We start from the raw sequence: 27,517 nt of genomic DNA on the forward strand, positions 1-27,517 counted from the left end.
CTCTGATTCTGTTGTCTTATTCTCTCTCTTGAGCTCAGAAAAGATTCTGGGAACGGATATTCAGGTCCAGTGAGAAGAAAGCCATCTGTCACACCTGGCCATGGGGTACCTCTCAGGGAAGAGATGATCTCTGTCACCAGGGCCTGCGAGTGACAGCAGAGTCATGATCAGCTCTATGCCCTGGAGCTTCTGGAAAGAACCACTATGGGGGGCCGAGGGGGGGGTAGCTGTCAGGGTGCCCAGGAGTATCCCCTTCTAGGCTTTTCCTGTTCTCATCGCTTGAAAAGAACTGTTCTAACCTTGGTTCCTGCAGAAGCATTTTGTCATTAGAGGCGTTTCTCGGCATATCTATTTTGGAGCTGCAGCTGGTTGCTTCTCAGAATAAACAGAGCTGTGATATTGGGATAAAAGAAGAAAGGAGTATCATCTCCTCTTTATGCCCTCCCTCCTCCCTATGTTTCCCAGCCTCCGTTTCCCTCTTTTTAAAGGCCTTCCCCTAAAACCCCTCTACCTCACCCCCTGACCCATGGCTTTCCTTCAACCATCTGATAACCACAGAATCCCCTCCCAGGCACTCATGGGCCCCTGCTATAGCCAGCCTGTGCTAGGCTTGGGGAGCTCCAGTGTCCAGAAAGAACTCAATGTCAAGTGACACAAGAGTTCATGTATTAAGGACTTAAGCCAAGGAATGTTAGAGCTGGGCCAGCCTCTTGTGCTTAGATGAAACAATTGAGGTCTGGCTGGGGATGTGCTGTGTTCAGGGCCTCAGCACTCCTGGGAGCTGGGGAAAAGCTATAACACAATGACCTGCAGGTGTCCCCAGACCTTACTGCGTCATTTTCAGAATGTCACTGAAATGGGGGCTTGAGACTTCTGGGACAGAAAGAGAAATCAGACCACTGTTTATTTTAGACAAAGAGGATTGGGGAACCCAGTGTACTTATAGACTTAAATGGCTTTCCTGAAGGATCGAGACAATCGTGGATACTTTCCAGATACCCGAGGTTGGGAAGGTGTGGTCATTAGGGAACAAATAAAGAGACTTGTGTTTGTGGCCACATTTGAGACCAAGTAATTAATCTTCCTTTGTTGTGCCTTCTAGTCCAAGTGGATCCAATAGCACCCATGATTGTGCAAGCCTCTCACCTCTTTTTGGTCCATCTGGACCCCTCCTTCACTTCCCTCGCCTGCCTCTTTCTCATGCCCACTGTGTCTTCCCTTCTCCAGCTTTACCTAACTCTACTCAGCACCAGCTCTTTATCTGCCGACCTGCTGTGCAACTTGATCCACATGAGGTTACAGAGGCAAAATGTGAGGAGGTGGTTGTTTCTAGAAATGGTGCACATTTCTTCAAAACCTTCTTCCTACCCAGGGCCAAGAGTGGTCAGCCTCACCTCAGCTGCCCCATGGTCTGACCTCAGCCTGGGTATCTGCCTGCTGAGTCTCCTCTGTCACCTGAGGCAGCTCTGAGAAAAGGGGATGAACCAAGGTCCCCACAGTGAGTTTCCTCTCTTGCCTTTGTCTTATTTTTAAAGCTGCAACTGTGGTTAGACTCTCAAATTAGGCTTTAGAAACCTCAGAAGACAGCTTGGTAGCAGAGCTATCCATGTGGGGGGTGAGGGGTGCCGAGGTGTGAAGGCGCTTCCTCAGGGCATCCCCAGGGCCGAGAGAGTTGTAGGTGTGAATGTCCGGGCTGGGCACTAGAAACGAACCTGACTCTTCCATGTGCCCTGGGAGGGGAGAGGGTCAGGAAGGTGGGATCCTAACACAAGTGAACTTGGGGTTGTGTCTCAACTCCACCATTCCTGAGTCTTGTGACCTTGGGCTTGTTATTTAGTGTCTCTGAGATTCCATTTCCTGACCTCTAACATTGGGGATATTAATGGTATCTATTTTATTTTATTTTATTTTAAGCATTATTGAGGTATAGCTAATTTACAAAGTTGTGAAAATTTCTGCTGTACAACAAGGTGACCCAGTCATACATACATATCCATTCTCTCTGATTCTTTCCCCACGTAGATTATCACGGAATACTGGGTGAGTTTCATCTATTTTAAAGAACACTTAATTCAGGAGTTCCTGTTGTGGCACAGCAGAAATGAATCTGACTGCTAGCTATGAGGTTGCAGATTCAATCCCTGGTCTTGCTCAGTGGGTTAAGGATCCAGTGGTGCTATGAGCTGTGGTGTAGGCCAGCAGCTGTAGCTCTGATTCAACCCCTAGCCTGGGAACCTCCATATGCTGTGGGCGCGGCCCGAAAAAGCAAAAAAAAAAAAAAAAAAAAAAAAAGAACATTTAATTCAACACATAATCTACTGAGCCCTTACCTCCTCCTTACCAAGTACTTGCCAGGCACGAGCATCAGCGGTGGAAGGACTGGTATGGCTCCTGTTCTCATGATACTCACATGTTCTGATGAGGGGACGAGGTGGTGTTCAGATTTACTAAGGTGTATGTATGTGTATATATGCATGTGTGTGTGTGTGCGCGCGTTACCTAACGCCATACCTGATGCATAAAAATGCTTGATAAATTGTAGTTGTTATTACTTTTATATTTAACACTAAAAATATGGTATAAATGGTCAGGCAAAGAACCAGAAAAGGTGAGAGCTTTCATTCCATAAATTGTTTCGCTTCTTTAGATTTATTATAGATCTCTTTTGGTTGAGGAGTGTGTAGTAGTCATAGTTTCCCAGAGAAACAGACCAATAGGAGATATATATCTATATATGTATATCTATATCTACATATCTCACATAAATGATGCATATATATGTGTGTGTATATGTATATGTAAATGTATAAAGAGATTTATTATAAGGAATTGGCTCAAATGATTTTGGAGTTTGGCAAGTCTCAAGATCTGCAGTAGGCAAGCTGGAAACTCAGGAGCTACAGTGATGTGGTTGGAGCCAGCAGGCTTGAGATTCAGGATGAGCCAATATTTCAGTTCAGGTTCAAAAGAAAGAGGAAAAAAAAAAAAAAGCCAGTGTCCTACTTCAAAGGCCATCAGGCAGGAAGAATTCTCTCTTATTCAGCGGAAGTTTAGCTTTTTTTCCCTGTTAGGCCTTCACCTGATTGGATGAGGCCCACCCAGATTAGGGAGGGCAATCAGCTTTACTCAGTGTGCCCACTCAAATGTTAACCTTACAGAAATACCCAGAATCATCTTTTTTTTTTTTTAATGGCTGCATCCACAACATATAGAAGTTCCTGGGCCAGATATCAAACCTGTGCCTCCACAATGATACAAGCTGCTGCAGCTGGATTCTTAACCCACTGCACCACAACAGAAATTCCCAGAATAATCTTTGACCAAGTGTCCAGGCATCCTGTGGCCCAGTCAGGTTGACACATACAATCAGCCAGCACAGGAACCCATGAAAATCTTGTAGCTGAAAAAACCCTGAAGGAATCACTGAATGACTACCTTGTCCTAAAGGGGAGGGTAAACCTGGCTGAGGTCAGCACAGGATGCAAACTAGTTGTCCTGGGGCTCTGTCCAGTCCAAAGATTTTTTTTTTGAACGTTTATACTATGTTTTATAAGTTTTTGCCAACATTTTGAAGAGTCCATGTTAAAAGTCTGAATTTCTAGTTTCTTATGAAAAAATAGAATTGGTCATGTAGGTTAGGCATCCAAACCAGGGCCGTACCCCCAGCCTGTTGGCTTAGCATCCCTCACCCATGCCTGACCCACTGCGCTCAGTTACTACCACTCCTGCTCTAGGAGAAAAGACCCCTGACCTGAACATCAGGGCTCCCCCTCTGCCCCCAGCAGAGAGCCTGTGCCGACAGCAAGCTGTCATCTCCTAGTGAGAGTGGGGGGGAGGAGAGTGTGAGACCTCGTTCGAAGCACACACCCAAGATCTTGTCCCCTCACAAGCTTCTCTGACAAACTGCCATTTGAAGTGCCCTGGAAGTTCCCTTGTGGTGCAGTGGGTTAAGGATCCGACACTGTCGCAGCTGTGGCCCAGGCTGCAGCTGCCGCACAGGTTCCATCCCTGGCCTTGGAACCTCCACATGCAGGTATGTGGCCAAAAAAATAAATAAGTAAAAATAAATAAATAAAGTGACCCCATGAGCACAGACCTTCCATAACTCTTTGACTGGGAGGGGCCATGAGTGGTGAGGGGAAAACTCGCGATTCAGCCCTCCAACCAGGGAGAAGCTGAGCCATCCAGAGGGAGTGGGCCTTGAGTGAGTCGGTAGGAGAGGACCAGCAGCTCCATGCTGCTACCATGTTTTCTAAGTTTGTATCAACATTTAAACATTAGATTTCACATTCAACAGCTTATGAAAACCTGAAGATGAAGTGGTCTCATGGAGGTGGCGCATCTTTAAGGTCAGAGTGTCTTTTGTTCAAGCTTGATGCCCAGAAATGAGCCTTGGGATGGAATCTTCTAGAGTCACAGAATTGTAAAAAAAAAAAAAAAAAAAAAAAAAAGATTTTCCACTAATGAGGCACAATGAAGGAACGGGGTGTTTGATGGGAGAAGAAATGCCTCTAGGGGAACCAAGAGCTGCTTTTAAAAAGCTGAAGGCACGTCCTCCTGAAGAGGGATGGCACCAATTCTATACATCCCCAGAGGGCAGGAACCCAGCTGGGGACCAACAGCTGTGAGAAGGCAGGTTTGTGGCCACCGACCTACCTACCGTAATGCAGACTCCTCTAGCAAGGAGGGCTGCCTAGAAGTAGAAAGCCTAGTGCATAAGGCATCAAAGCCCCATGGCTACAGGGGCTGCAGGGCTTCAGGGGGGATTTGATTGTTAGACTGGAGGTTGACTAGATCAGGGGTCCCCAAACCTCTTTTGGGGGTCATACACGTAGTCAACGAAAATATTTTTATCACAGGTGGGAAGTCGACCAGAGGGGATTTTAACCCCCAAAGGGGGTGCATACAGGCCCAGAGTTCCGGGTCATGGCAGGCCTGTTTTAAGGAGACCAGCAGGCTCTGGGGCATGGGGGGATGTCCCTGGTTGTCTGACACCTGCCCCTGGGGTGGTCAGGACAGGTGGGTGAGAGCCCACAGAGGAGGTGACTGGGGTTGGGGCTCTGGACTGGTTGGTTTGTACAGGAAAGGCACTGTCTCGGGAATTCGCTAGCAGGAGAATCACTCCCTCTGGGATCGGCAAGGCCCAAGGTCACAGCACCAAACACAGGAACTAAAAGACATGGTTGTCACAAGGCTCTGCCCACGTGGGTGAGGGCTGAGGAGAGGATTGTCTCATGTGTGTCAGGAGGGCAGTGCCAGGTGATGTCTGTGTTTCCTTCCAGCCCAGAGGTACTGGCAATCACATAGCACCTTGGAGCCAGAAGAAGCCAGCCTTACTCTCTCTTTGCACAGTGGAGACCCTGGACCTAAAGAGGTGAACAGACTTGGGTCAAAGCCTCAGGCTTATTGCAGAGCAGGACCCAGAACCCAGTGCTCTTTTGCTCTTTTCCCTGCAGCTGGAAGGGACAAGAGGGAGCAGGCACAGTCTCATCCATGAGAGTCCACGATGCAGTAACGTGGATCGATGCCTCAAGCCTGCAGCTCTGGAGCTCCCAGAGCAGGGCACATGTGCAATTTCCACCAGCACAGCCAGACTCCTGACTCCCCCTCCTCTGTCCTGGGTGCACAAGGAAGACATAGAACAGGTGTCTTAGAGCAGATGCAGCCTGGGAAGAGGAGACCCCATGCTGGGCTCTCCTTGTTGGCCCTGCTCTGAGGAGCATCCAGGTTTTAGAAACCACCAGACTGGGGTAATTTGGACACCATCTCTGTTGCTGGTCCACCTGTGCAGGTTCATGTGAGGAGGGAAGGGATGGAAACCGGAAGCCACATCACCTGCTTATGTTAGTCTGTGAGAGCTGCCAGAAATAGATACCACAGAGTGGGGCAGGGCGGGGGGTGTGCTTAAACAGCAGACATTTATTCCTCTCTCTTCTGGAGGCTGAAAGTCCAAAATCAAGGTATCAGCAGGGTTGGGTTCTTCTGAGGCCTCTTCTTTGGCTTGCAGATAGCTGCTTTCTCTCTGTGTCCTCATGGTTTTTTCCCTGCTTACAGCTGGTGTCACTTTTTTGTTTTTTTTATTTATTTATTTTTAATTAAAAAAAAAAACAAAAAACATTTTTAGGGCTGCACCCACAGCACATGGAAATACCCAGGCTAGCAGTTGAATTGGAGCTGTAGCTGCCAGCCTATTCCCCAGCCACAGCAACGCCAGATCTGAGCTGCCTCTGCAACCTATACCACAGCTTACAGCAACACCAGATCCTTAACCCACTGAGCAAGGTCAGGGATTGAACCCACATCCTCATGGATGCTAATCAGGTTCATTACCACTGAGCCACAATGAGAACTCCTGGTGTCTCTTTATATACCCAAATTTCCTCTCTTTATAAGGACACCAGTTGGATTGGATTAAGGCCCACCCTAATGGCTTTATTTTACCTTAGTTACTTCTTTAAAAGCCCTGTCTCCAAATGTTGTCATGTTCTGAGGTCCTGGGGTTGGGGTTTAACATAGGGAGCCCACAGCCCTGCCTCTTAGGGCTGTGTTGCTTTCCTTTGCCCACGTGTGTCTCCCATCATGGCCCTCTCCCCACCCCACCTGCCCGCAGTTATGCCTTGCCCCTCACTTTTGTTGAGCCCAGCCCATACATAATCAGTGCACTGTGTCCGTCCACTCCTGGTTCAACCTTCTGCGCATTCAACCTGTTTGCTCTTAGAGGGGCTGTGGGCTGGGGCGGCACGCAGGGAAGCCCATGTTCCGGGTTCTCCATTCCCCTCACCCGGCACGTGGCCATGTGTAACTAGGCAGTTGACAAATGATGGCCATGGGGATGGTGATGTTGTCAACCAAGAATAGAACCTGCGAGTGGGAGGGTAGTCTGCTCGGCCCATGCTATGGGGGAAAAGGGAGAGTGCGATTGCCACTTCAGCTCAAGGCTGAGCAGGGACCAGTGTCCAGAGTGGACTGAGCATCCAAGGAACCATGTGGGTGACCTCAAGGCCGTAGGAGAAGGTCCGGGCATGTGTGATCTTCAAAGCCCCTATGCAGCTCTAAAGTCCTAAGATCCCAAGTTTAGACCCAGAGAGCTGAGAGCTTCGGGGCAGGCTCAGGCCAGGCAAGCCTGGGCAGCCCCACTGGGAGCCTTGTCCACTGGAGGCCGAGTGGCCTCTGGAGTGCTTGTTTGCCATCACTGGTGTCTGCATAGCTCATCCAAACTGATTTCTATGGGCTTCTTGAGATTGGCATTAAAGTATGTATGCACAGCAGGTGGTCTCATTATGGACTGACCTGTGAAGCCCCCCAAAGTCTCATGTTTCTCTGCAGCCTCGTGTTTAGAACCAGGGCTGGCTGTGCGAAACTGGGGGGGGAGGGGGGAAACGAGGGGGGCGGGCCTCATGCTTGGCAGCTCCCGAGGCAGAGCTAGCACCTGCCAGTAGAAGCTGCAGAAAAATTCCTTTACTACATCGTAGGAAAGACCTCTCCAGCACTGAAAATGCCCCCAAAATGGCACAAGTGAGTTTCTTTGGCAGGAATGAGTCCCTGTCATGGAAATACTTGTGTAGATGCTTGAAAGCACCAAAGGATCATGGATGAGGTTTGATCATGACCAATGCTCGAGGTCAAGGATTTGGAATTTACCAAGTGCTTTTATGTATGTTATGTTCATTCATCTTCACAGAAGATCTAGGGAAGATGGTATTAAACAGACAACTTTTGAGAGTGAGAACACTGAGGTTCAAGATGGTAACAGGATCAAACGCGTGCTTCGTCCATGCTCAGTGTGATGTGAACATTTCTCTCCTTTCCAAAAGCCTCCTTTGGCTGCTGGTTGGGAGGCCCCAGTTCTAGTCCTGCTGAATATGTGCCTTACCCTTTTGGAGCCAGCATCCCCTCCCCTGTACAAGGGCCAGTACTACCTCCAGGGAGCGGAGAAGGGGAAGGACGAGTGCTCTGGGGACTGTCACTTGCTACTGCACGTGTGAGGGGAGGGGGGTTTCTACCTTAGGCCACCATTAAAATGTTGACTGCTTTTCTGGGAAGTAGAAAACTTCTCCCAAGAGGGCCGTCCACCATGGGCGGGGCAAGGTAAAGACCACAGAAGTGTAAGATGCACATACAACAGGTCCTGGAAGGCAGAGACCCCCTCTGTTTAACTCTGTACCTGGCTGGTGTCACTCTCAGAGTCAGTCCAGATGGGGTCACCTGGACTCTATCATGCTCGGGGGATTCCCTTTGTCTGAGATGGACCTCCTGACAAAGACACGGGTCCTCCAGTCCTGTGGTTGATGCATCAGAGAGTCCCTGCTCTGTTCCCCACATCAAGATTTCAGCTGTGTGTCTTTGGGAAGGTCACTTGACAACTCTGACCTGTTTCCTCACCTGTAAGACAAAGGAAGTAAAAGCACATCATTTAGAAGTCCCTTCAGCTCTGGTTCTCACCACCAATGAGTTTATAATCCTAGTTGTTATGTTTTTTCCCTCACCAATACCCCAAATCATTCCTTATCTTTTCATCCAAGCAACTTACCCCTCCCAGCTCTCACTTCCCTGTCAATGACTCGGAGTCTCTACTTGTAGTTAATGATCTTAGCTTCCACACTTTCAGATCCAAGAGGGCTCATTGGGAAGCATCAAATCTATTCCAATGGATTTAATCTGGAATTCGGGCCCACTACAAGGTGTTTGGGGGAGCTCTGCAAACGTGGAAGCCTTTTCAGCCAAACAATGAATTAAGCCACCCCCAGAACCACTTTTAGAGTCTGAAACATTCGTGCTTAAGACCTTGTGGGAAACACGTTCCTCTTACCCAAGCCCCTCGCTTTTTAGATGGGAAAACTGAGGTCCCAGCAGGTGAGGTGACTTAGCTGAGTTATATCTCAGCAGGCTTTTGGTGTTTAAGTTGGATGCAATTCAAAAGAATTTAAATGCTATAGCTTTTGTGGTACTTGAGTTAACCAGAAAATTCTCAGTCAGCAGAAGGAGAGAAGTACAGAACAGGGTTCCTCTGGGGGCTCTCAAAGAGCTGGCCATTGACCCACTACCATTCCACCCATTTCTGCTGGCTTCCACCGCTACCCTCACCCCTGTGGGGTGGGAGGGCCCAAGGCCACTCTTGGCTCCCTCAGCCCCTCGCCTGACTCAGGGCCCTTTCTGGGTTCTGCTGTGTCCTCTCCCTCCTGCCTCATGTCTGTGGTGAGGCTGTGGAGAAGTGGGTTGCTGTTCTTTTTTCTGACTTCCTGTGTGCTTTGGAAACCTCAATAAAAGAACAGCTAAAGGAAGAAAGGGCCGAGGACCGTTATGCCAAACATAGACTTACATCTGACCCAGGGGGGAGCTGGATTCAGGATTTTTATAGAACTAGAGCCCTGGATTCCGACCCACCCCCACCCCCATTTCCTACCTGGCTTTTAGGGAACAGAGATGCTTGGGGCTGGAGGTAGATGGGGGTGGGGTTGGTCCTCAATATTTTCAGGATTGGGTCAGCTGTACCTAGGGAGATAGCCTAAGGGATTCTTGAGAAGTATTTATCACTGAAGTCAAACCCAGTAAAAGAGAACACTGGCGTTCCTGTCGTGGCTCAGCGGAAATGAATCTGATTAGCATCCATGAGGATGCAGTTTTGATCTCTGGCCTCGTGAGGGGCCACACCAGTGGGTTAAGGATCCAGTGCTGCCGTGAGGTGTGGTGTAGGTCACAGACTCAGCTCAGATCTTGCATGGCTACAGCTCTGATTCGAGCTCTAGACTGGGAACTTCCACATGCCGTGGGTTCAGCCCTAAAAATACAAAAACTGGCTTCTAGCACAACTGGCTTCATTTCTCTGTCTCCTTTTTTTGCATACAACTCAGTTGTAACCATGGGAGCATATTTATGTAGCTAATATGCATACAAGCTTTGGAGTTTTTTATCTTACTTCAGTTGTATATGCCTAAGTACTCTCCTTATCAGTTACCTTGTAGAACAGACAGGGATTAATTTATGAGTAAAGCTCTGTACCTGAGAAGAATGGAACTATGGGGAAATATCAGGCTTTTTCCTTTTTCTCTCTTTCTTTTTTTTTTTTTTCTCTCTCTTCATTTGATGGCATATTGCTGCACTATCTGCCCACAAACTCTCATTATCACGACCTCCTCCTCAAATTGTGACCCACAGCTGGGTCCCTAAGGCTCAGTGCTTCCCTGACCAAGCCCAGCCACTTGGCTCTGAGTTTGTGTGCCCTGCCTCTGGATCCATGAGACCTTTTACTTCTATAGCTCTTGTAAAAGGATAGCAGCAATTTTGCTACCTTTGGGGCTCAGGAAATTTTGGGTTGGGTTTTCCCTTTGTATTTTATTTTGTTTTTCTAACCAGAGGAAGAAAAAAACCCTACCACACTTAGAGAAGTGGCTGGGAAGATTGTGAGACAAGGGCTGTAAGCTGGAGGCTTTCTTGCCGCTGTAGTCAGGGATTCCCTCCCTTGCAACTACCACGGCTAGAGTTTTAAGAGACCAGAGTTCCTCCCAGTTTTCTGATTTTCCAAGCTCTGAATAGTTGCAGCCACCTGTTTCTTCTCTTTCTGTCCATTTCCCAATACCGGGCTTGGGTAACAACAAGAAACTAAAACAGAAACCACCACTGTGCTCTGGACTCAATTTCAGAGAACAGCAGGAAGGTCCCACACTTAAGAATCGTAACTCAGTGAGACCTGTCACTGCACCAAGTGTTTGTCAGACACCATCTTGCCAGTGGGGAGCCAGCAGCCTGGAAATGGGGAGACCTGAGTGCCAGCTGAGAGTCCTCACATTTCAGTCTCTCTGAAACTCAGTTCTCGCCAGTGAGACAAGGGCCAAACCGGCTGTTCTGCAGCCTCACTGGTATGTATCAGAATCACCTGGGATGTGATTAAAAAATACAGATGGCTGGGCTCCAGCCCAGAGGTCTCTGCTCAGAGAGACTGCAATGGGACTAAGGCTAAGGCTATATACATATGTATGTGTATACATTGTTAAGGCAAAATTATTCAGATTCTTGCTAAAGAATGGCAAGGGAGGCCTTATACAGGGGAACTATGGCAATGGGGTATTTCAGCAGGGGAGAGAAACTGAAATAGAACAAGAAGTGGGGATTATTGCCAAGGATCAGGTCGGGGGTGGTCAGTGGAGGGACAGAGTAAGAATGTAGGGTAATTCTTTTCTAAGCTGACCTAGCAGGATCTTGCCAAAGGAAGGCCACAGTGATCAGATGTTACCTAGAGAGACAGGGTGGGGGTGGGAGCCATCAGTTCTAGAAGGTAGGGAATTCTGGCTAAACCCACTTAGCAGGATTCTTGCTGAAGCTGGACTCTGCAGAGTGGAGGCTGAAGCTGGAGTCCAGGCCTCGTAGAGCAGAGCACTCAGAAGAGCCTGAATGAAGTGTGGTCAAGGATAGATTCTTTGTCTATACATGTATGAACTTGTGTGCGCAGAGCCAGGTGAAGAGGGCAGGGGCCAAGTGCTGTTTGGGGTTATGTTTCAAGTCCAACAGTCCAGAGTGCTCATCATCAGAATGCAGAGCCGTAAAGGGCATCACTCTGGGGGTGTCTGTGAGCGAGGACTCCATCTTGGGCAGTCCTGGGCCCTGTCACTGCAGAATGTGGCAGGAAGGAGCCCCCAGTTGGAGCCCTGAGGACAACGCTGGTATCCCAGTCTGGTCTCTACTTGCCCCATGACCTTCAGGAAGTTGCTTTGCTCAGTTTGAGCTGCCTCATCCATGAGATGGGGGATAGCGGTGCCTCCCTTTTCCATTTATTCTTAGGGTTGAACGGGCTCTGTGTTAACTGATGTCAGTTCTCTGAAGTGAGCCTTCTAAGGGCACGCGGGGAAGAGGAAGGAAGGGGACATGGATGCAGGGACTCAGGGCTGGAGACAGAATCAAGGTCACAGTGTGGCAAAGACACCCTACTCCCACCCCCGTCCAGGCCTTGCCAGGTGCTCCGGTCTATTGGAGGGCTGTTGAGGGTTGAGGATAACTTTCTGTGGTCCCAGGGCTCTCCTGGCAGATTTTATGGAGATCTCCCTCTACCCTGGTCACCTCACTTCCTGGTTTAAGTAGAATCCTGACATCTGGATTTGGGGTCTATTTGCTCTTTAGTCCAGCTCTGGGGTGAGAGGATTGGCCACTCTGGGGCCACATGGAGAGTACAGGAAGTAAGCAAGTCAGACTGTCAGAGAAGGAGCTGGAGGTAGAAAGAGAAAAGAGGGCCAGCTTCTAGCCTCGTGGAAGCCACTTAATGTTGGTATAGATTTAGCCACCATAACAGCAAAAGAACTTAAGTTCTTTTAACTGTATGTGATTTTAAATGTACTTGCATTTTGTACATAGTTTATAATTGGTATGTAAACTACATTCCCTTTCACTTAACATTTTCGATGTAAGAGTTCCCATCGTGGCTCAGTGGTTAACGAATCTAATTAGGATTGAGATTGTGGGTTTGATCCCTGGCCTCGCTCAGTGGGTTAAGGATCCAGATTGCCGTGACCTATGGTCTAGGTCACAGATGCTCCAATTAGACCCTAGCCTGGGAACCACCTCCACGCCAAAGGTGTGGCCCTAGAAAAGACAAAAAAAAATAATAATAATAATAATATAAATATTTTCATGTCTTATCGCTGTTCATGTTTTTAAACTGTTTTAAACTGTTCATGTTTTACCAACAATGATAAACTCACTGTTTGTGAGTTTATCATTGTTGGTATCACTTAGAATTCCCCCTCATCATTTCCCTGAGCATTTTGTTCTAATTTCACTTTCTATTATAAACAGTGAAGCTGTGAACATCTTTGTGCACATGATCCTTGCATCCTCCTTAGAAATGTGGGGTGCATTGCCCAAAGTTGGGTTGCCAGGTCATTGCATTTGAATTGTTTTTTGTTTGTTTTTTTATCTAAGTATAGTTGATTTACAATATTGTATTAGCCTCATATTTATAGCAAAGTGATTCAGTTATACATATATATATTACCTAAATATATATCCTTTTTCAGATTCTTTTCCGTGATAAGTTATTATAGTATATTAAATACAGTTCCCTGTGCTATACAGTGAGTCCTCGTTTATCTATTTTCTCTATAGTAGTGTGTGTCTATTAATCTCATATTCCTAATTCATCCCTCCCCCACCACTTTCCCCTTTGGTAACCATAAGTTTGTTTTCTATATCTGTGAGTCTGTTTCTGTTTGTAAATAAATTTATTTGTATTTTTGTTTAGATTGTACATATAAGTGATATCATGTAATGTTTGTATTTCTCTGACTGACTTCACTTGGCATGATAATCTCTAAGTCCATCCATGTTACTGTAAATGGCAATATTTCATTCTTTTTATGGCTGGGTAATGTTCTATGTATATATGCATCACATCTTCTTTATCCATTCCTCTGTTGATGGATATTTAGGTTGCTTCCATGTCTTGGCTATTGTAAATAGTGCTGTAATGAGCATTAGGATACATGTGTCTTTTCAAATTATGGTTTTCTCCAGGTATATGCTCAGGACTGAGATTGCTGGACCAAATGGTAACTCATTTTTATTTTTTTAAGAAGCCTCTACACTGTCCTCCATAGTGGCTGCACCAATTTACATTCTCACCAATAATGTAGGAGGGTTCCCTTTTCTCCACACCCTCTCCAGCATTTATTGTTTGTAGACTTTTTGTTTGACAGTGGCCATTCTAACCAGAATAAGGCAATACTTCATTGTAGTTTTGTTTCGCATTTCTCTAATAATTAGTGATGTTGAGCATCTTTTCATGCGCCTGTTGGCCATATGTATGTCTTCTTTGGAGAGATATCTATTGAGGCCTTCTGCCCCATGTGAGTTGTTCTATATTCAACTAGCTTCCTCTTCAGGAAGCCAGTTCTGAATCAACTGGCAATTGTACCAGTTTCATTTCAAGCCCATAAATGTAGGATTTTATTATTTTTCTCTAGGCATCTCGGTTTGTTTAAAAGGTTTTTAGTGATACCTCAAAGTGGCTTTTATTAGCATTTGTAACTGCTAAGGATTTTCCCATCTATTTTTAATTTTCCCGAGTCTTTTCACATGCAGGTGGCATCCTGTTTGCTTGACAGGGCATCTAAATTCTCACTGAAGTGAAAGCTGATCACTTCAGTGTACAGATGGGGGGCACTGTCATGTTTAATGGTTTTGATATCTGTTTACATAAAGCAAATTTGTAGTGTATACTGGATTTGCAGAGAAGAGACAGATTTGGGGGGGGGGAACGTACCAGGTGGAGAAGCTTGTTCAAGGGGAGGTTTTGGTGTTTTCAAGGTGGTAGGTGAGGGGACAACACCCATACTGTCAGATCAGGTTTGCACTTTCAGGTTGAAAAAAAAAAAGTATTTGAGTTTTCATTGTCAATTTTTTCTGTTTATTAAATGTGTCACCAAGGATAACAATAAAATTCTACATCATCCTGATCCTTGTACACATTACTATCTCAAAAGACCAGTATTCCTTTTAGTGCTGCATGACTAGAAACTGATGAGTTTTTGTGTGAGCAGAATTCTGGGGGCCACACTGGGGAAGCAGTGTTCATCTGAGCACAGGAATCACCTTGCTGTGAGGAGACAAAGCCCAGAGTGGTGGGCTCACTGATGGGACCTGGGCTATGGGCTGCATTTGTTGGGTTAAGATGGAAAACTGGAGTTCTGGTCACTTAGTAAAGGTGACCCTGGGCAAGGTGCTTGGTTGTTTTTCCTCATCCTCCAAATGGAAGTGATATCTGCCTTGGGAGATAGAAGCGAGACAGTGGGGGTGCAGACACTCTAGAGAGGGGTGCACAGTGGGTGCTCTGTTTAAATAAAGACCCTCCTCCTTCCCATCTGTCTGTTGCACTTTTTTTCTAAACTCTGCTTGGGTGAAGGAGTGGGGTGCATCTCTTGCACAGCAGGCCTGCAACCATTTGAAACCAGCAATCCTGTCCTCACTGCTTGGGACTCCTGTCTTCCTTTCGTTTGGGGAAAGGTCTGTTCCCCCAGGCTCCGCAGGCTCTTCATGTCCTGGGGCACTCATCCTAGGACAAGGCCTCTCAAACCTCGGGGCCCTGGGCCACCAGTTCCGTAGATGCAATTGTATCCAGGCAGAGCCCCAGGGGAAATCACCGTGCTTATTTTAGGGATTTCCTAGTAACCCCAACACTGCATTAACTTTTTTGGCAGCATTTCCCAGTGACTAACAGTGAGTTCACAGCTTAAACCCCATTTTTTAAAACCTATGCTATTGCTAAACCACATCTTCCTCATTCCAGACTAGGGAAGTTTTTTTGGTTTTTTTTTTTTTAATCTATGTGAAGAACTTCACATTTTCCCCACTTCACTGGTTGCTTTCTGCTCCCCTTGTTGTTTCTTGCTCACCTTTGCAGATTCTAGGGGTCCTTTGTGGTCTTCAACTAGAGTCACAATCTACCCTAATTCCATGCTCAACTTGGTGTTCCTTGTCTGGTAACCTCAAACTCCTTAATGCCAAATTAAGAGGTATAAACCAGGGCCAATTCAAACAGCCATCAGTCCTCAGCTTAATATGGACACTTGTTCAGCAGACACTGGGAGAAACCATTTGACCAATTATGAATTCACCTATTGTCATCTGGCCTCCTCCTTCACCTCTCAAGAAAAGAGAGAAGAACCCAGACACCACCTGAAGCACTGCTTCATCACGGTACTAGATTTCCCAGCCCAGCTCTCTAATGTACACAGAGAAGGTAGATTTGCTAGAGCTGAAGACTGGGGGAGAAGGAAAAGGCTGAGATTGGGGCTCAAAGTGCAGACGCTGGCGAAGAATTCAGTTTTGCGTTAATGACGGCAGAGCATGGCTTTGAAAATTACAACTTTTAAGAATTTGAAGAGGAACCGGATCTCCTTGGAAGAGCACATCTTAAAATCCTGTGCTTCTGTGCACCTTGTCTATTGTTGTCTTGAAGTGCTGGGTGGTGATTCCACTTCTGGGACCAGGTGACAGCAAGTGTCAGAGGAGAGTTTGAAACAAATGACTCTAGACTCTGCCCCCTCCTGCTGCCAGGTCTCTCACAAGGTGATAGCACCCGTTTCTCCCCAAATCTGCTGTTGGTGATGTCACATTGGAAGCTTGAAGTCAGCCATGATGGAAACATTTACACCAGAGAAATCAGCAAATGCTGCAAATCAAGCTGTCTTTCCCCAGATTGCTGGTTGTGAAACTCATACCAAGGCCTTATCTGAGCTGCTCCTGCTGCCTTTTAGCTCACACCTGTGCTTCATTCTATGGCCAAAATTATACTTTTTGAGTGAAAATCTGCTTCTCCACAGGCCACCATCTCATCTCATTTCCCAGCACTCCTTTGACACCCTCCTGATCAGCCCTATGTCATATCATGTGATTCCTGATCTTGCTGTGTCCCCTTTTCCTGAGACCCGGGGTGGGGTGGGGGGGTGGGGGCGTGGTTCCTGGAGACCAGTCCTCTTCTGTGATCTTCTAGAGACCCCTGTTAAATTCCACATCATGTTGCAGCTGCTTTGCTCTAATATTTTTCATTTTTACTAGATTATGAGTCTCTGCTAGACAGGGACCCTCTTCCTTCTTCTCTTTTTTTTTCCTGTCCAAAATCTGGCATGCCTTCTGAAACGTAGCAAGGCAGAAAGGGATGGAGAAAGAAGGGGGAAAGAGGAAAAAGAGGAAGGGGAGAAGAGGAAAAGGAGGAAGGAAAGAAGGAGGGAAGGAGGGAGGGAGGGGGAGAAAAATGGGCCAGCCAAAATCACTCATGCACTGGCAAGTTAGAAGTAAGGTGACTGTGATGTTTTGAAGGGCTGGGGAAGCAGGAGAGCCCAGAAGTCACACAGGAGGTGGGAAAACTCCTCCCAGCTGCAGGGATCAAAGTCCCTGAACTAGGGAGGAGAACAGAGGTGCTGTTAACAAGGAAGGACCGGTAATGAGCCACTGTTACCCCCTCCTGGCCCCCTGAGAGCCAGCCCGGAGTCAGCTGGCCTCTGGGTCGCCCGGCGCTGGCAACAGAAGGATCCTGAGTGGGTAATGTGTGTGGGGGTGGAGAGCTGAAAGATGTGGTAGAGTCTCAATAAAGGCTTTTTGAATCCCATTGAATTAGAGCTGGTGCTAATCACAACCTTGCTGGTTCCCTCCTTTCTGAAGTAATGGTGAGGGATGCCCTGGGGGGGTGGGGGTGGGGATTAACCAAATGATGGATTGGGCAGGACTGGAGTGGGCAGAACACTGGCCCGAAAGGAACTGGGGGGTTGAAAGGGCTTGGACTGGGAGGGGGCACCATGTGGAGCCAGTAGGGCCCAGCTTCGCAGAAATACAAGCCTGGCTCCCCAAGACTGCAAGGTCATTGCCAGTTAGTTAAGTGGCTGCTCTCGGCAGGCCTTTGCAGAGGAAAGGCATGTGTTCCCCATTTTGTCGATGTGGAAACGGCAAGAGGAAGTGACTCAGAGAGAGTGGAAATAAAGTGTGTGTCTCATGACATTCTGGCTTCTACTAGATGCAAAGGGCTGGTGTTTCGACTGTCTCTGGTGAGGCCTCCGTCAACACTTCTGTGGGTTCTCAGGACAGACCATGACCCTAGGTGTGAGCAAAGAGTAGGAGATAGAGGCGGTCTTTCCAGGTGGCCAGGGGGATGGGGGAAGGTAGGTGTTGGTGGCAAGGCAGCTTCAGAGCACTAGAGACAGAGGGGCTGTGACAGCCACCTGATCCTGCACTTACTGGGCCAGTTTAATTTTTTACAAGTGGACATTTGTATTGGGTTTCTGGTTCTTGGTTCTTTCTTCCACCAAGTCACAGGCATTTAAAAAATGCATGTTCCAGGGAGTTTACATAAGTAATCTCGGATTTTTCCAGAAAGTTCTACAGGGTAGGTAATATTAGCCTCATCCCCCAAGAGAGGAAACTGAGGACCAGAGAGGTGACCTTGTCCAGATCACACAACCGGTAAGTGGCAGAGACTGAAAGCCACAGCATTGCCTAACTCTGAAGTCTATCATGAGAAATGCCCTGGATTTGTGCAGCATGGTGGCCCTGAGGACATGAGTTTTAAACCCAGATTCTTGTGAGTCAGATGTGTGTGCCTTCTCTCTGACATAATGCCACCTTTCTGACTAATGGGGCCCTTTCCATGCTCCCTGAAACCACAGGCAGAACTTTCAATCCTAAGGACAGTGCTTTCTACCCTTGAAACTCCCAGCATCCCTCCCAGGTCTGATTCCAGAGAGGCCAAGCTTTGATGTTAATTGCCAAAAGCTATCAGTGTTATTTCATGAGTGAATGAACATTGGAAAACCAAAAAAAAAAAAAAAAAAAGTGGAAATACTCCCTCTTAAAAAGAATACATTGAGCTTTACAATAGATCCTATAGGATCTCTATAGTGTCCTTATTTTTCTCATTTTGCCACAGATGCAGCAAAATATCACCAAAGTCCATCATCCACCTACCAGCTGCTGTTTGGGAACTCTGACCCATCCAGCCTGATGTCTCCAGGCATCCAAGCCAGTTTGTGGCAGAGCCAGACACTACGTCCTAAACAGGGTGGCAAGATGTGCACCAGCCCTCTGGTCTTTGGCAACATGGCGCCACCTCTCCTGCAGAACGTTTCTAGAGAATTAGAGATTACTTACGTGTAACCTCCCTGGCACACTGTATGTGTTCAGAAAGACGTAACATTACCCTGCAATGTCTTCAAGTCTAAGAGTGCATTTTTCTGTGGTTCTGACCCCTGTTACCCTGACATCTTCCACACTCAAGGAACACAGCCCTGGGGACAGTGACAACCCAGAGAATCTGAAGAGACTTAAATCTTGCTTCAGTTCCCCCCTCCCCCTTCAGGCAGGTGAATGTCTTGCTGCTCAGGAAGAGTGTCATTTATTTTCTTCCTGAAGACTTCAGGGACTCAGAGATTGTATGGTTTCCCTTAGTGCCCTTGGCAGGTTTTGGCCAAGATGCTCTTATAGCCAATCAAAACTTTTCCTGTTTTAATTTGAGCCCATTTCCTTGTGTTTGTTATTCTTTGGCTTTGACTTGGGCGGGACCTGGGGTTGGGAGGCAAGCTGGAGCCCATGGTGGCTCAGAGCCAGGATTTTCCCCAGTGCTTCTAGGGTCTAGGGCAGACCAGGATGCAGGGAGGAGGGATCTCCAGGCTGGGGTTCAGGTCTGGCCTTGGAGAAAGGGGCAGGGTTTTTTGGTTCACAACTTAAGAGTCAAAGGATTTTGTGATCATCAAAAGCTAAAGACAAGCTACTGATGAGAAATACAAGTAAATTAGGCAAAGTCTAGATGAATAGGCATGTTCTGTTGTCAGGTAACAGGAGCTGGAGTCAGTGGGTTGTTCTCATGTTTTCCTAAGTGCATTCAGGGTTGTATGCGGTAGCTTGAAATCCGCCATGGGGTTCTGGAGAGAAGACCACGCATGAAGTTGTGTTCTCCAAGCCCCTAAAGGCAGGTGACTGAGGCTGTCCTTCTACCACACCCCTCGGTTACTCTGCTTCAGAGAGTTTGGGGGGAATCCCTTGGCAGTTCACTGCAGATCTGTACCCACAGTTGGGAGTTTTGGATGCCCTTGAGGGAGTTGCCGTATGTCAGCAGATGTGGACATCACCTTTCTGGGCTGGAATCTTTTAGCTAAACACCTGAGTCGCTCTGGGACCTCTCATGGCAGAGTCCTAGCCTGGGGAGGGGTGTTGCTCTTTAAACCAGGCTCAGGATTCTTCATGGACTGGGATCTTCCAAGCTGGTTTGACATATTTCTTCCACATGGAGTTCATGCCAACATCCGTGGTATCAGGAGATGACCTTCTTCATAGGCAGATGGGAAGGTGGGGAACACTTTGAATTTGAATTCAAATCTGCTTTGAGACCCAAGTTTGCTACTCAACAAGCAGATCCTTGACCCGATGGCTTAAACTCTCTTGAGTATGTTTTCTCCTTTGTAAAATAGGCACAGTCATCCCAGCCCATCTCCCAGGATTGTTGTGCAAAGCACATGTGTTTCTTTTAAATTTTTTAAATTGTAGTTATTTTTAGAATAAATAGCCTGGGCTTACTGCTGCAAAGGTATAAAGGCAGGGCTGAGGGACTTGCACTGACCTGAAGGTAAAAATAGATCCTGGTTGACCAAAATGACTTTGCTAAAATATTTCAACTAGAGCCATGTTGACCACTATGAATAATGGCTCCTGAACCAAAGGCCAGGAAAAATGGATGAAGATAAGAAATCCATGTCCTCCAGGTGTGCTGGTGATGGCCAGTGCATTGGTGTGGGTGGGATGTAGGATATGAATGCCTCTCCTTTCCAGGGTCTGATGGGATCCAGCTCCTGAAGGGGCCAGATGCTGCCCAGTCAGGCTAGGTAAGGGGAGTCAACTATCGGGCTCTAGTTTCTCATCATTACACTTTTTTTTTTTTCATAATAGACTATTTTCTAGAGCAGCTTTAGGTTCACAGCAAAGTTGAGCAGAAGGTAACAGATTTTCCATATACCTCCTCCACACACACGTGAAGCCTCCCCACTGTCACCATCCCCCACCAGAGGGGGGGGATGACAAACCTCCGTTGACATATTATTATCACCCAAGGTCCAGAGTTTACATTAGGGTTCATTCTTGGTGTTGTACATTCCATGAGTTCCAACAAATGTATAATGACATGAATCCATCATTATAACATCTTTTGGGGGGGGGCACCAGCAGCATATGGAGATTCCCAGGCTAGGGTTCAAATCAGAGCTATAGCTGCCAGCCTATGCCACAGCCGCAGCAATGCCAGATCCAAGCCATGTCTGCGACCTACACCACAGCTCATGGCAATGCCAGATCCTTAACCCACTGAGTGAGGCCAGGGATCGAACCTGCATCCTCGTGGATACTATTCAGGTTTGTTTCTGCTGATCCACGACGGGAACTCCCATCTTTATAATATCATATGGAGTATTTTCACTGCCCTAAAAATCCTCTGTGCTCCCCCTGTTCTTCTTTCCTTTCCCCCAACTCCTGGCAACTACTGATCTTTTTCCTGTCTCTGTAATTTTGCCTTCCCATAAAGTCATATAGTTGAAATTAATACAGTATGTGGCCTTTTCAGATTGACTTCTTTCACTTAGTAATATGCATTTAGGGTTCCTTCATATCTTTTCATGGCTTAATAGAGTATATCTTTTGATCATCAAATAATACTCCATTGTCTGCGTAAACCACAGCTTAGTTATCCATTCACCTACTGAAGAGAGCCTTGATTGCTTCTAAGCTTTGGAAATTATGAGTAAAGTGGCTATAAACATCCATGTGCAGGTTTTTGTTTGGCATAAGTTTTCAGCTCCTTTGTGTAAATGCTAAGGAGCATGACTGTGGGATCATATGGTAGGAGTATGTTTAGTTTGGTAAGAAACCACTCAACTGTCTGCCAGAGTTTGCACCAGCAATGAATGAGCGTTCCTGTTGTTCCACACCCTCATTGTGTGTTTACATCCTTATGTACCACTGGCTGTAGCTGCGAGGTTAAAAGCACCATGGGGCCTAATCCCTTGTCCCCCCAGACGCTGCCCTGGCCTCTGTCCTGGCAAAGATTTCTAAATGACTTGCTCTGACTCCTGGACTCCACCTTTCAGAGAGGATTTCTCTCCTTCACACAGACAACAACACAAAACATGTGAAAACAGAGTCCCAGATCATAATAGCCAGATCTCTTGAATTTTACTGACATGTTTTTTTCTACTTAACCATTTGCTCCCAAAGTCTTCCCTGGTATTTCCAGGAGTCCCGAGGTGGGGGGTGGGGTCTCTGTGTGCTCACCGTTTGGGTGAAGATGCTCTTGGGCCAGAGACCATGCCCTACACTGTGGAGGTCCAGAAGCCATGTGGTGTAACCTGAGTTGTGGGTGTAATAACCTCCTTCCCAGCTCTGAGTTGACATTCCCACCAGCCACCATGACAACACTGCTTGCACCCTTGTTTTCCAAATGGCCTTTGGGGTATAGGTTCTTGTCCCTGGGGACAGACATCATATGCCACTCCATTTCCTTCCTACCCAGATACCTGCTTCACAAAACTGCATCCTGAGACTCCTGCCTGAAAATTAGTTTATACAAACAGATACCCAGGGGTCAGGGGGCTCCTAGCACAGCAGACACAGCAGATCGTAAATCTAGAACTAGCTGTGTCTGTGTTCTTGACTTATCTCCATGTGTATATACATAGCTGTTTGTCTCTGTGACTAGAGGGGATATGCTTTAGGGACAAGACAGCCTCCCCTTATCTTCACATCCTATAGCAGATCTGTCATTGTCCCTTCTGACATCCCCTTTGGCCTTGCCCACTTCACTACACTGCTTACTTCTACCTGCCAGCACCTGCATCTTTATACCCAGGGACTTCCTCTGGCTCCATGTCCACTCTGCCCTGGTGCAGAACTGGCTGGTGATGCTGGGCCAATGCCTATAAGAAGTGGGGTGGCCCCTACCATCCTGGTTGGCGTGGCCGAGCCCCGGATGTTCTGGCCTGTCTCCTTGAGCTCCTGCCGGGATTCCTCTGCCACGGCCCAGGCAATAGCTCCTTCAATAACAGGCTGTCTTTCTTTCCCTGTCACGCACATCCTGCTCCCCAGTGGATTTCCTGGGGTTACCCCTCAAGCTACTTCCTTGGGCTTACTTACTGCGGGTCTAAGGGAACATCCAGTGTGTAGCAGGGGACAGGCACGCGGGACAGGTTCAGGAGATATTTATTGAAATATACACAGATTTGTCTCTAAAATAAAACAGACTAGATAGTCTTTTCTCCCTCTGTCTTGTCTCAAATTCTACCCATTCAGGTGGACTCAAGCTGGCGCTCTGCTCATTGTCTTCCAGCCCCAGTGGAAGGGCCATGCCCTGCTCCTTCCCTCATCCCCCCACCATCTTTTCATGTCTTCATAATACACGTTGGTTTTTTATTTTCATTTATGTATTTATTTTGGCTGCACCCCCGGCATGTGGATGTTCCCAGGCCAGGGATGAAACCTGTGCCAGAGCAGTGACCAAAGCCACTGCAGAGACAACACCAGGTCCTTACCCCACTGCACCTCAAGGGAACTCCACATATTGGCTTTTTATTTTCTATTCTTTATTTTTTTATTAAAGTACAGTTGATTTACAATGTTGTATCAACTTCTGCTGTACAGCATAGTGACTCAGTCATATATATATATATATATATACACATACACACACACACATTCTTTTTCTCATTCTGTCTTCCATCATGTTCTATCCCAAGAGCTTGGATATAGTTCCCTGTGCTATAAAGTAGGAAGTCATCACTTTTCAATTCTAAATTTAACAGTTTGCGTTTGTACTGGCTTTTTAAAGGATTGACTCCTGGATTTTCCTGGTGGCCTAGTGGTTAAGGACTCAGTTGTCACTGCTGTGGCTTGGGTTTGATGATTCTTGGCCCAGGAACTTTTGCATGCCACAGCCAAGGCCAAAAATAAAATAAAATAAAATAAAATAAAATAAAGTAAAGTAAAATAAAATAAAATAAAATAAAATACTCTTTGCAGCTAATGAGTGTCTTCTTCCCTTCCAGTGTCCAGCACTGTGATTGAATGAACATAGACTGTGCTCCGATGTCTAGAATAGTTGTCTCCACACTTGTATTTGAACATTGCCAGTTCTGTCCTCTGACCCCCAACTCCTGGTCTAGGAATGTCCCCCTATAATCACAGTCTCTTGTGCAAAGGGAGATACTTTTCTGTAGGAATAGGCTCCTAATAAGAGCTAAGCTTAGTCCAGAATGGAACTTCCTAACCCTGCCCTAACATTAGAAAAATCCTTGGAAACTTAAAAATGCCAATGCCAGGCCTCCCACAGACCAACTCAGTGACGATCTCTGGGGACAGGGTATGGATTTAGACTTTTTTAACAGCTTCCCAGGAGATCCTCATGTGCAGCAAAGGCTGACACCCCCGTCTGGAGGTAGAACTTTCATTGTTTCCTTTGGGTGCTCCTGCTTTAGAGCTGTGGGCATAAACCCTGCAGAGCTGTTGTTGAAACAAGAGGCCAGGACCAATTTGGGCTGAGATTTGGGGTGAACTAAAAAGTCCTAGGATTTTTACAGTCTAAATAGATGTCAACCAAACTGTCATCAGAGCTGAGCTGGGCCTTCTAGGGGCCCAGCCCCCCACTTCACTCCCCAGCAGAAAGACCTCCCAGGTTAGGTGCTGGGGTACTGTCCCTCCGCCCATCCGTGGTGAATGATGAGCTGTGGGATGACTTCCTGTGGGACTGAGGCCTCTGGGTGGGGGCAGGGAAAGCCACCAGCTGAGAGGCTGGCCCCCAACCTGGGCCCCTTCCTCTTTGCTCCATTCCAGTGCCCCCCAGGCCACCCATTCTCCACTTCAGTTTCTTCTTGGCTTCCCCTGGGCCCCCTCCACCCTTGTGCCTGTTTCTCCCCTGCTATTTTCTACTGTCTCGCTCTTCGCTTTTTCTGCTCAGCTGTGCCTTGGAACCATGCTGGGGCCGCCTCCTCTCACAGCTGCGTTTGCAAAGTGTGGGCCCCTTGCCTGGGAGCCTGTGTGGGAGGAGAGAAGTGATGGAGAGAGGGGGCTTCTAGCGGAGCTCTCTCTCTGCCTGTGAGCTCCAGGTCCAGGTTAATACCTGGCTGTGTCTGCAAACTGCTCCTTTGTGCTTGCGCAACCCCATCAATGAAGCTGGTGACTTTAGGGGAGTTTTCAGGAGTGGGAGGGTGTGTTTGTGTAAGTCTCGGAGCGTGGTGGGTACTGTCCCTGGGGATGAGGCCTATGGGCCCACGCCCCCACCCCCGCTTCAGGGCTGTCCCTCTGCTGTCTCCGCAGGACTGCAATGTGGCGGTCCTAGCCACCGTCTGAGAGGATGTCCGGGGTGTCCGAGGCCCTGAGCCGAGTGAAGGTGGGCACGTTACGTCGGCCGGAAGGCCCCCCAGAGCCCATGGTGGTGGTGCCAGTAGACGTGGAAAAGGAAGACGTGAGGATCCTCAAGGTCTGCTTCTATAGCAACAGCTTCAACCCCGGGAAGAACTTCAAACTGGTTAAATGCACTGTGCACACGGAGATCCGGGTGAGTGTGGCGGGCGCTGCCTGCTCCGTCCATCTTTATGTCTCTCCCTCGCCTTCCTGGGCAGAACATCATTCTTTCAGCCTTGCAGGCTCTTCTGCGTCCACCCCCTGGCCAGAGGCACCAGAGGGACATTGCCAGTCTGCAGCACCTCCGGGGCTCCGCGGCCTGGGGTGTAGGCTTCGTTTGAACCCCACATCATTTGCTGGAGCTTTGATTCATCTCATCTCAACTCATTCAGTATTGATGACATTTAAGGCTCTGCAGGGGACGTAAACACTCCCACCCACCAAGAGTTTACCCTCTCATGGAATTCGAATGAGAGCGATACACACGCAATAGCATTGAAAATAGGACAAAAGTCTTTTAAGACATGTGCTGGGCGTCTAGAGAAGGGAGCTGGTGAGACATTTAGAGGATGGTAATGAACTAAAGATGCCCTCGACCAGGTGCGTGGTTGCCAGGGTCAGTGCTTCAACTGGCTTATTCTCATCCAGGGTCATGGATTCTGTTTTGCAAATCCAGTTACTCACAGTCATGAGGGCACCTAGGCACCAGTAGGCCAGTTCACCTTCACCAAATGTGTATGAATTTGTCATCAGAAGCAGAGTCACAATACCCTGATTTTAAACACCTGCATTTACTGAACAATGACTCTACTCAGCCTGAATCAATCCCTCTATGTTATCTCACTGAACCCTCCCACAACCCCGTCAGGTAGATCCAAGGAGGAGAGCCCTTCCCACTGCCTGGAATAATCCTTTCTGATGATGTAGAAAAAGCCAAATTGGTTGTCCAGAGCCTGCTTGGTGGGCTTGTGATTTGAACCAAGGGATCAGGGTTCTGTTGGAAAGACTCACAGGTCTGCCAAAGGCTGGAGGAACCATCTGCCATCCCCTCATCACCACCCCTCCCCTGTCCTGGGTCACTATCCCCCAAACTCAGTGAGTGTCTCTTCTGGGCGGTGCTGGCAGCAGCCTCTCCACGTCTGTCCCTTTGGCTGCCTTCCGTCTATAACAGCACACACTGTGCTTCAACACGCCCGAGCAGAATGTGATTGATTAGGTCACTGTTTTAGCCAGATGTCACAATTGATTATGGTTTGGTTCTTTCCTCTGTTTCCTGTAACTGGTTTGATTAGGGCCTTGTTTGCTCCTCTTACCGTTCCAGATATGTAGGTTCAATTATGTCCTGAGCATAAACCCTGGACACCTCCCTCCAGGGGGATGTTTTCATAGCTCCTTAACTGTGTACTTCTTGAGTCTTCCTTTGGGTGTATCATCTTTACAGAGAGCTGATACCCTCTACTGTGAGGTTTACTAGTTTAATTTTCAGAAGTTGACTTGGTTTCCAAGTTGGAGCACCCCCCTCCCTACCTTTGAAACCAAAGAGCATCTGGTTGGACCAGACTCGAATGTGTTCTGTGGCCTTATGGTGAAAAGGGACCCTAAAGAATCAGGAGATTTGAAGAAGCAGCACTGAAGAGAGCAGAGGGCTTTCCAACAGGGGGGAACAGCAAGAACAAAGGCAGAGAGGCTGCTGCACAATGAGTAGTTCGGTTTGGCGAGAGCATGGGTTATATTTAGAAAAGTATCTAAAGTCAAGATCAGAAAGGAAATTTGATTACAGATAAGGGAGGGCCAGAATATCAAGTTGAGGAATTTGGACTTGGACAGGCACTAGAAACACACCACTTTAAAACAGGGGAAAGGCTTTCCTGGACCTGTCTGATGTCTTGCTAGCTGCTTAAGGGGAAAAAAATACAAGGCAGGAGGTGGGGGGCTACAAAAAGGATGATGAGACCCAAGCTTAAGAAGAATGGCCCGTCCTGGAGGCATTTTCTGGAGGGTATGAGAACAGAGACGGAGAGAACAAAGAGTGAAGTGGTGCCTTGTAGGGATTTACATCCAAGTCTGATTGTTCCTGTTTCCAATCTATCTTATAGGCAGCATGTCACCTGCTTATAGCCAAGAGCCATGACTCTAATGCCACCTAGACCTTGAGCCAGATGGTTTTATGGCATTAGAGCCTCCACTTAACCAACCTGGCTTCAGTCCTCTCACTCAGGGATCTTGCCCACCTGTAGCCTTGTTGTAAGGATCTGAGGTGATAAGTGAGAAGCATCTAGCAGGAGCTCAGTCATTGGAAGCCATTCACTGTGGGGGTATTTATTAGGTTACTCCCCTGCTCTAGTATCTCCAAGTGTTCCTAATTGCCCAGAGGATAAAATTCAAATCATCTTTTACGTTTATCCAGTTATTTATCATCTTTTCAAAATAAGAAGTAATATGGTCAAATCTGTGTTTTGAAACAGTACCCAGTGTCCTGCAAGATGTTAGAAAATACATCCTGGAGAAGGTGGTTTATGGTCAAAGAAATTTGGGGAATATTCAGTTAAACAATTCTGAACAGAGTCATTTGTGACAGGATGTCTCAGAACCTTAAATATGCTGTTAT

The 27,517-nt window shown here is 47.3% G+C and overlaps 1 protein-coding gene across 33 annotated transcripts in view; it reads left to right on the plus strand.

Moving 5' to 3' along the window:
* The window catches only part of PTK2B (protein tyrosine kinase 2 beta), a 143,582-nt gene that overhangs the window by 53,238 nt on the left and 62,827 nt on the right, over positions 1-27,517 (plus strand). For 29 of the 33 annotated variants that reach the window (XR_014828416.1, XR_014828417.1, XR_014828415.1 and 26 more), the window contains one exon: positions 24,823-25,063. Coding sequence is in view for 30 of the 33 variants with exons in the window: in XM_084997737.1 (XP_084853863.1) it covers positions 24,860-25,063 (204 nt within the window). In the remaining 3 variants the exon portion in view is untranslated. Of the gene's footprint in view, positions 1-10,626; positions 10,857-24,822; positions 25,064-27,517 lie in introns of those variants that run through there. The other 4 variants (XM_084997735.1, XM_021073177.2, XM_084997748.1 and 1 more) reach the window with 1 other exon arrangement.

This window comes from Sus scrofa, chromosome 14, assembly GCF_054392235.1.
Source record: "Sus scrofa isolate SSC_HxYL_T2T_F1_AM1 chromosome 14, Sscrofa_HxYL_maternal_Yorkshire_Landrace_v2.0, whole genome shotgun sequence".
In the NCBI taxonomy this organism is placed as follows: Eukaryota; Metazoa; Chordata; class Mammalia; order Artiodactyla; family Suidae; genus Sus; species Sus scrofa.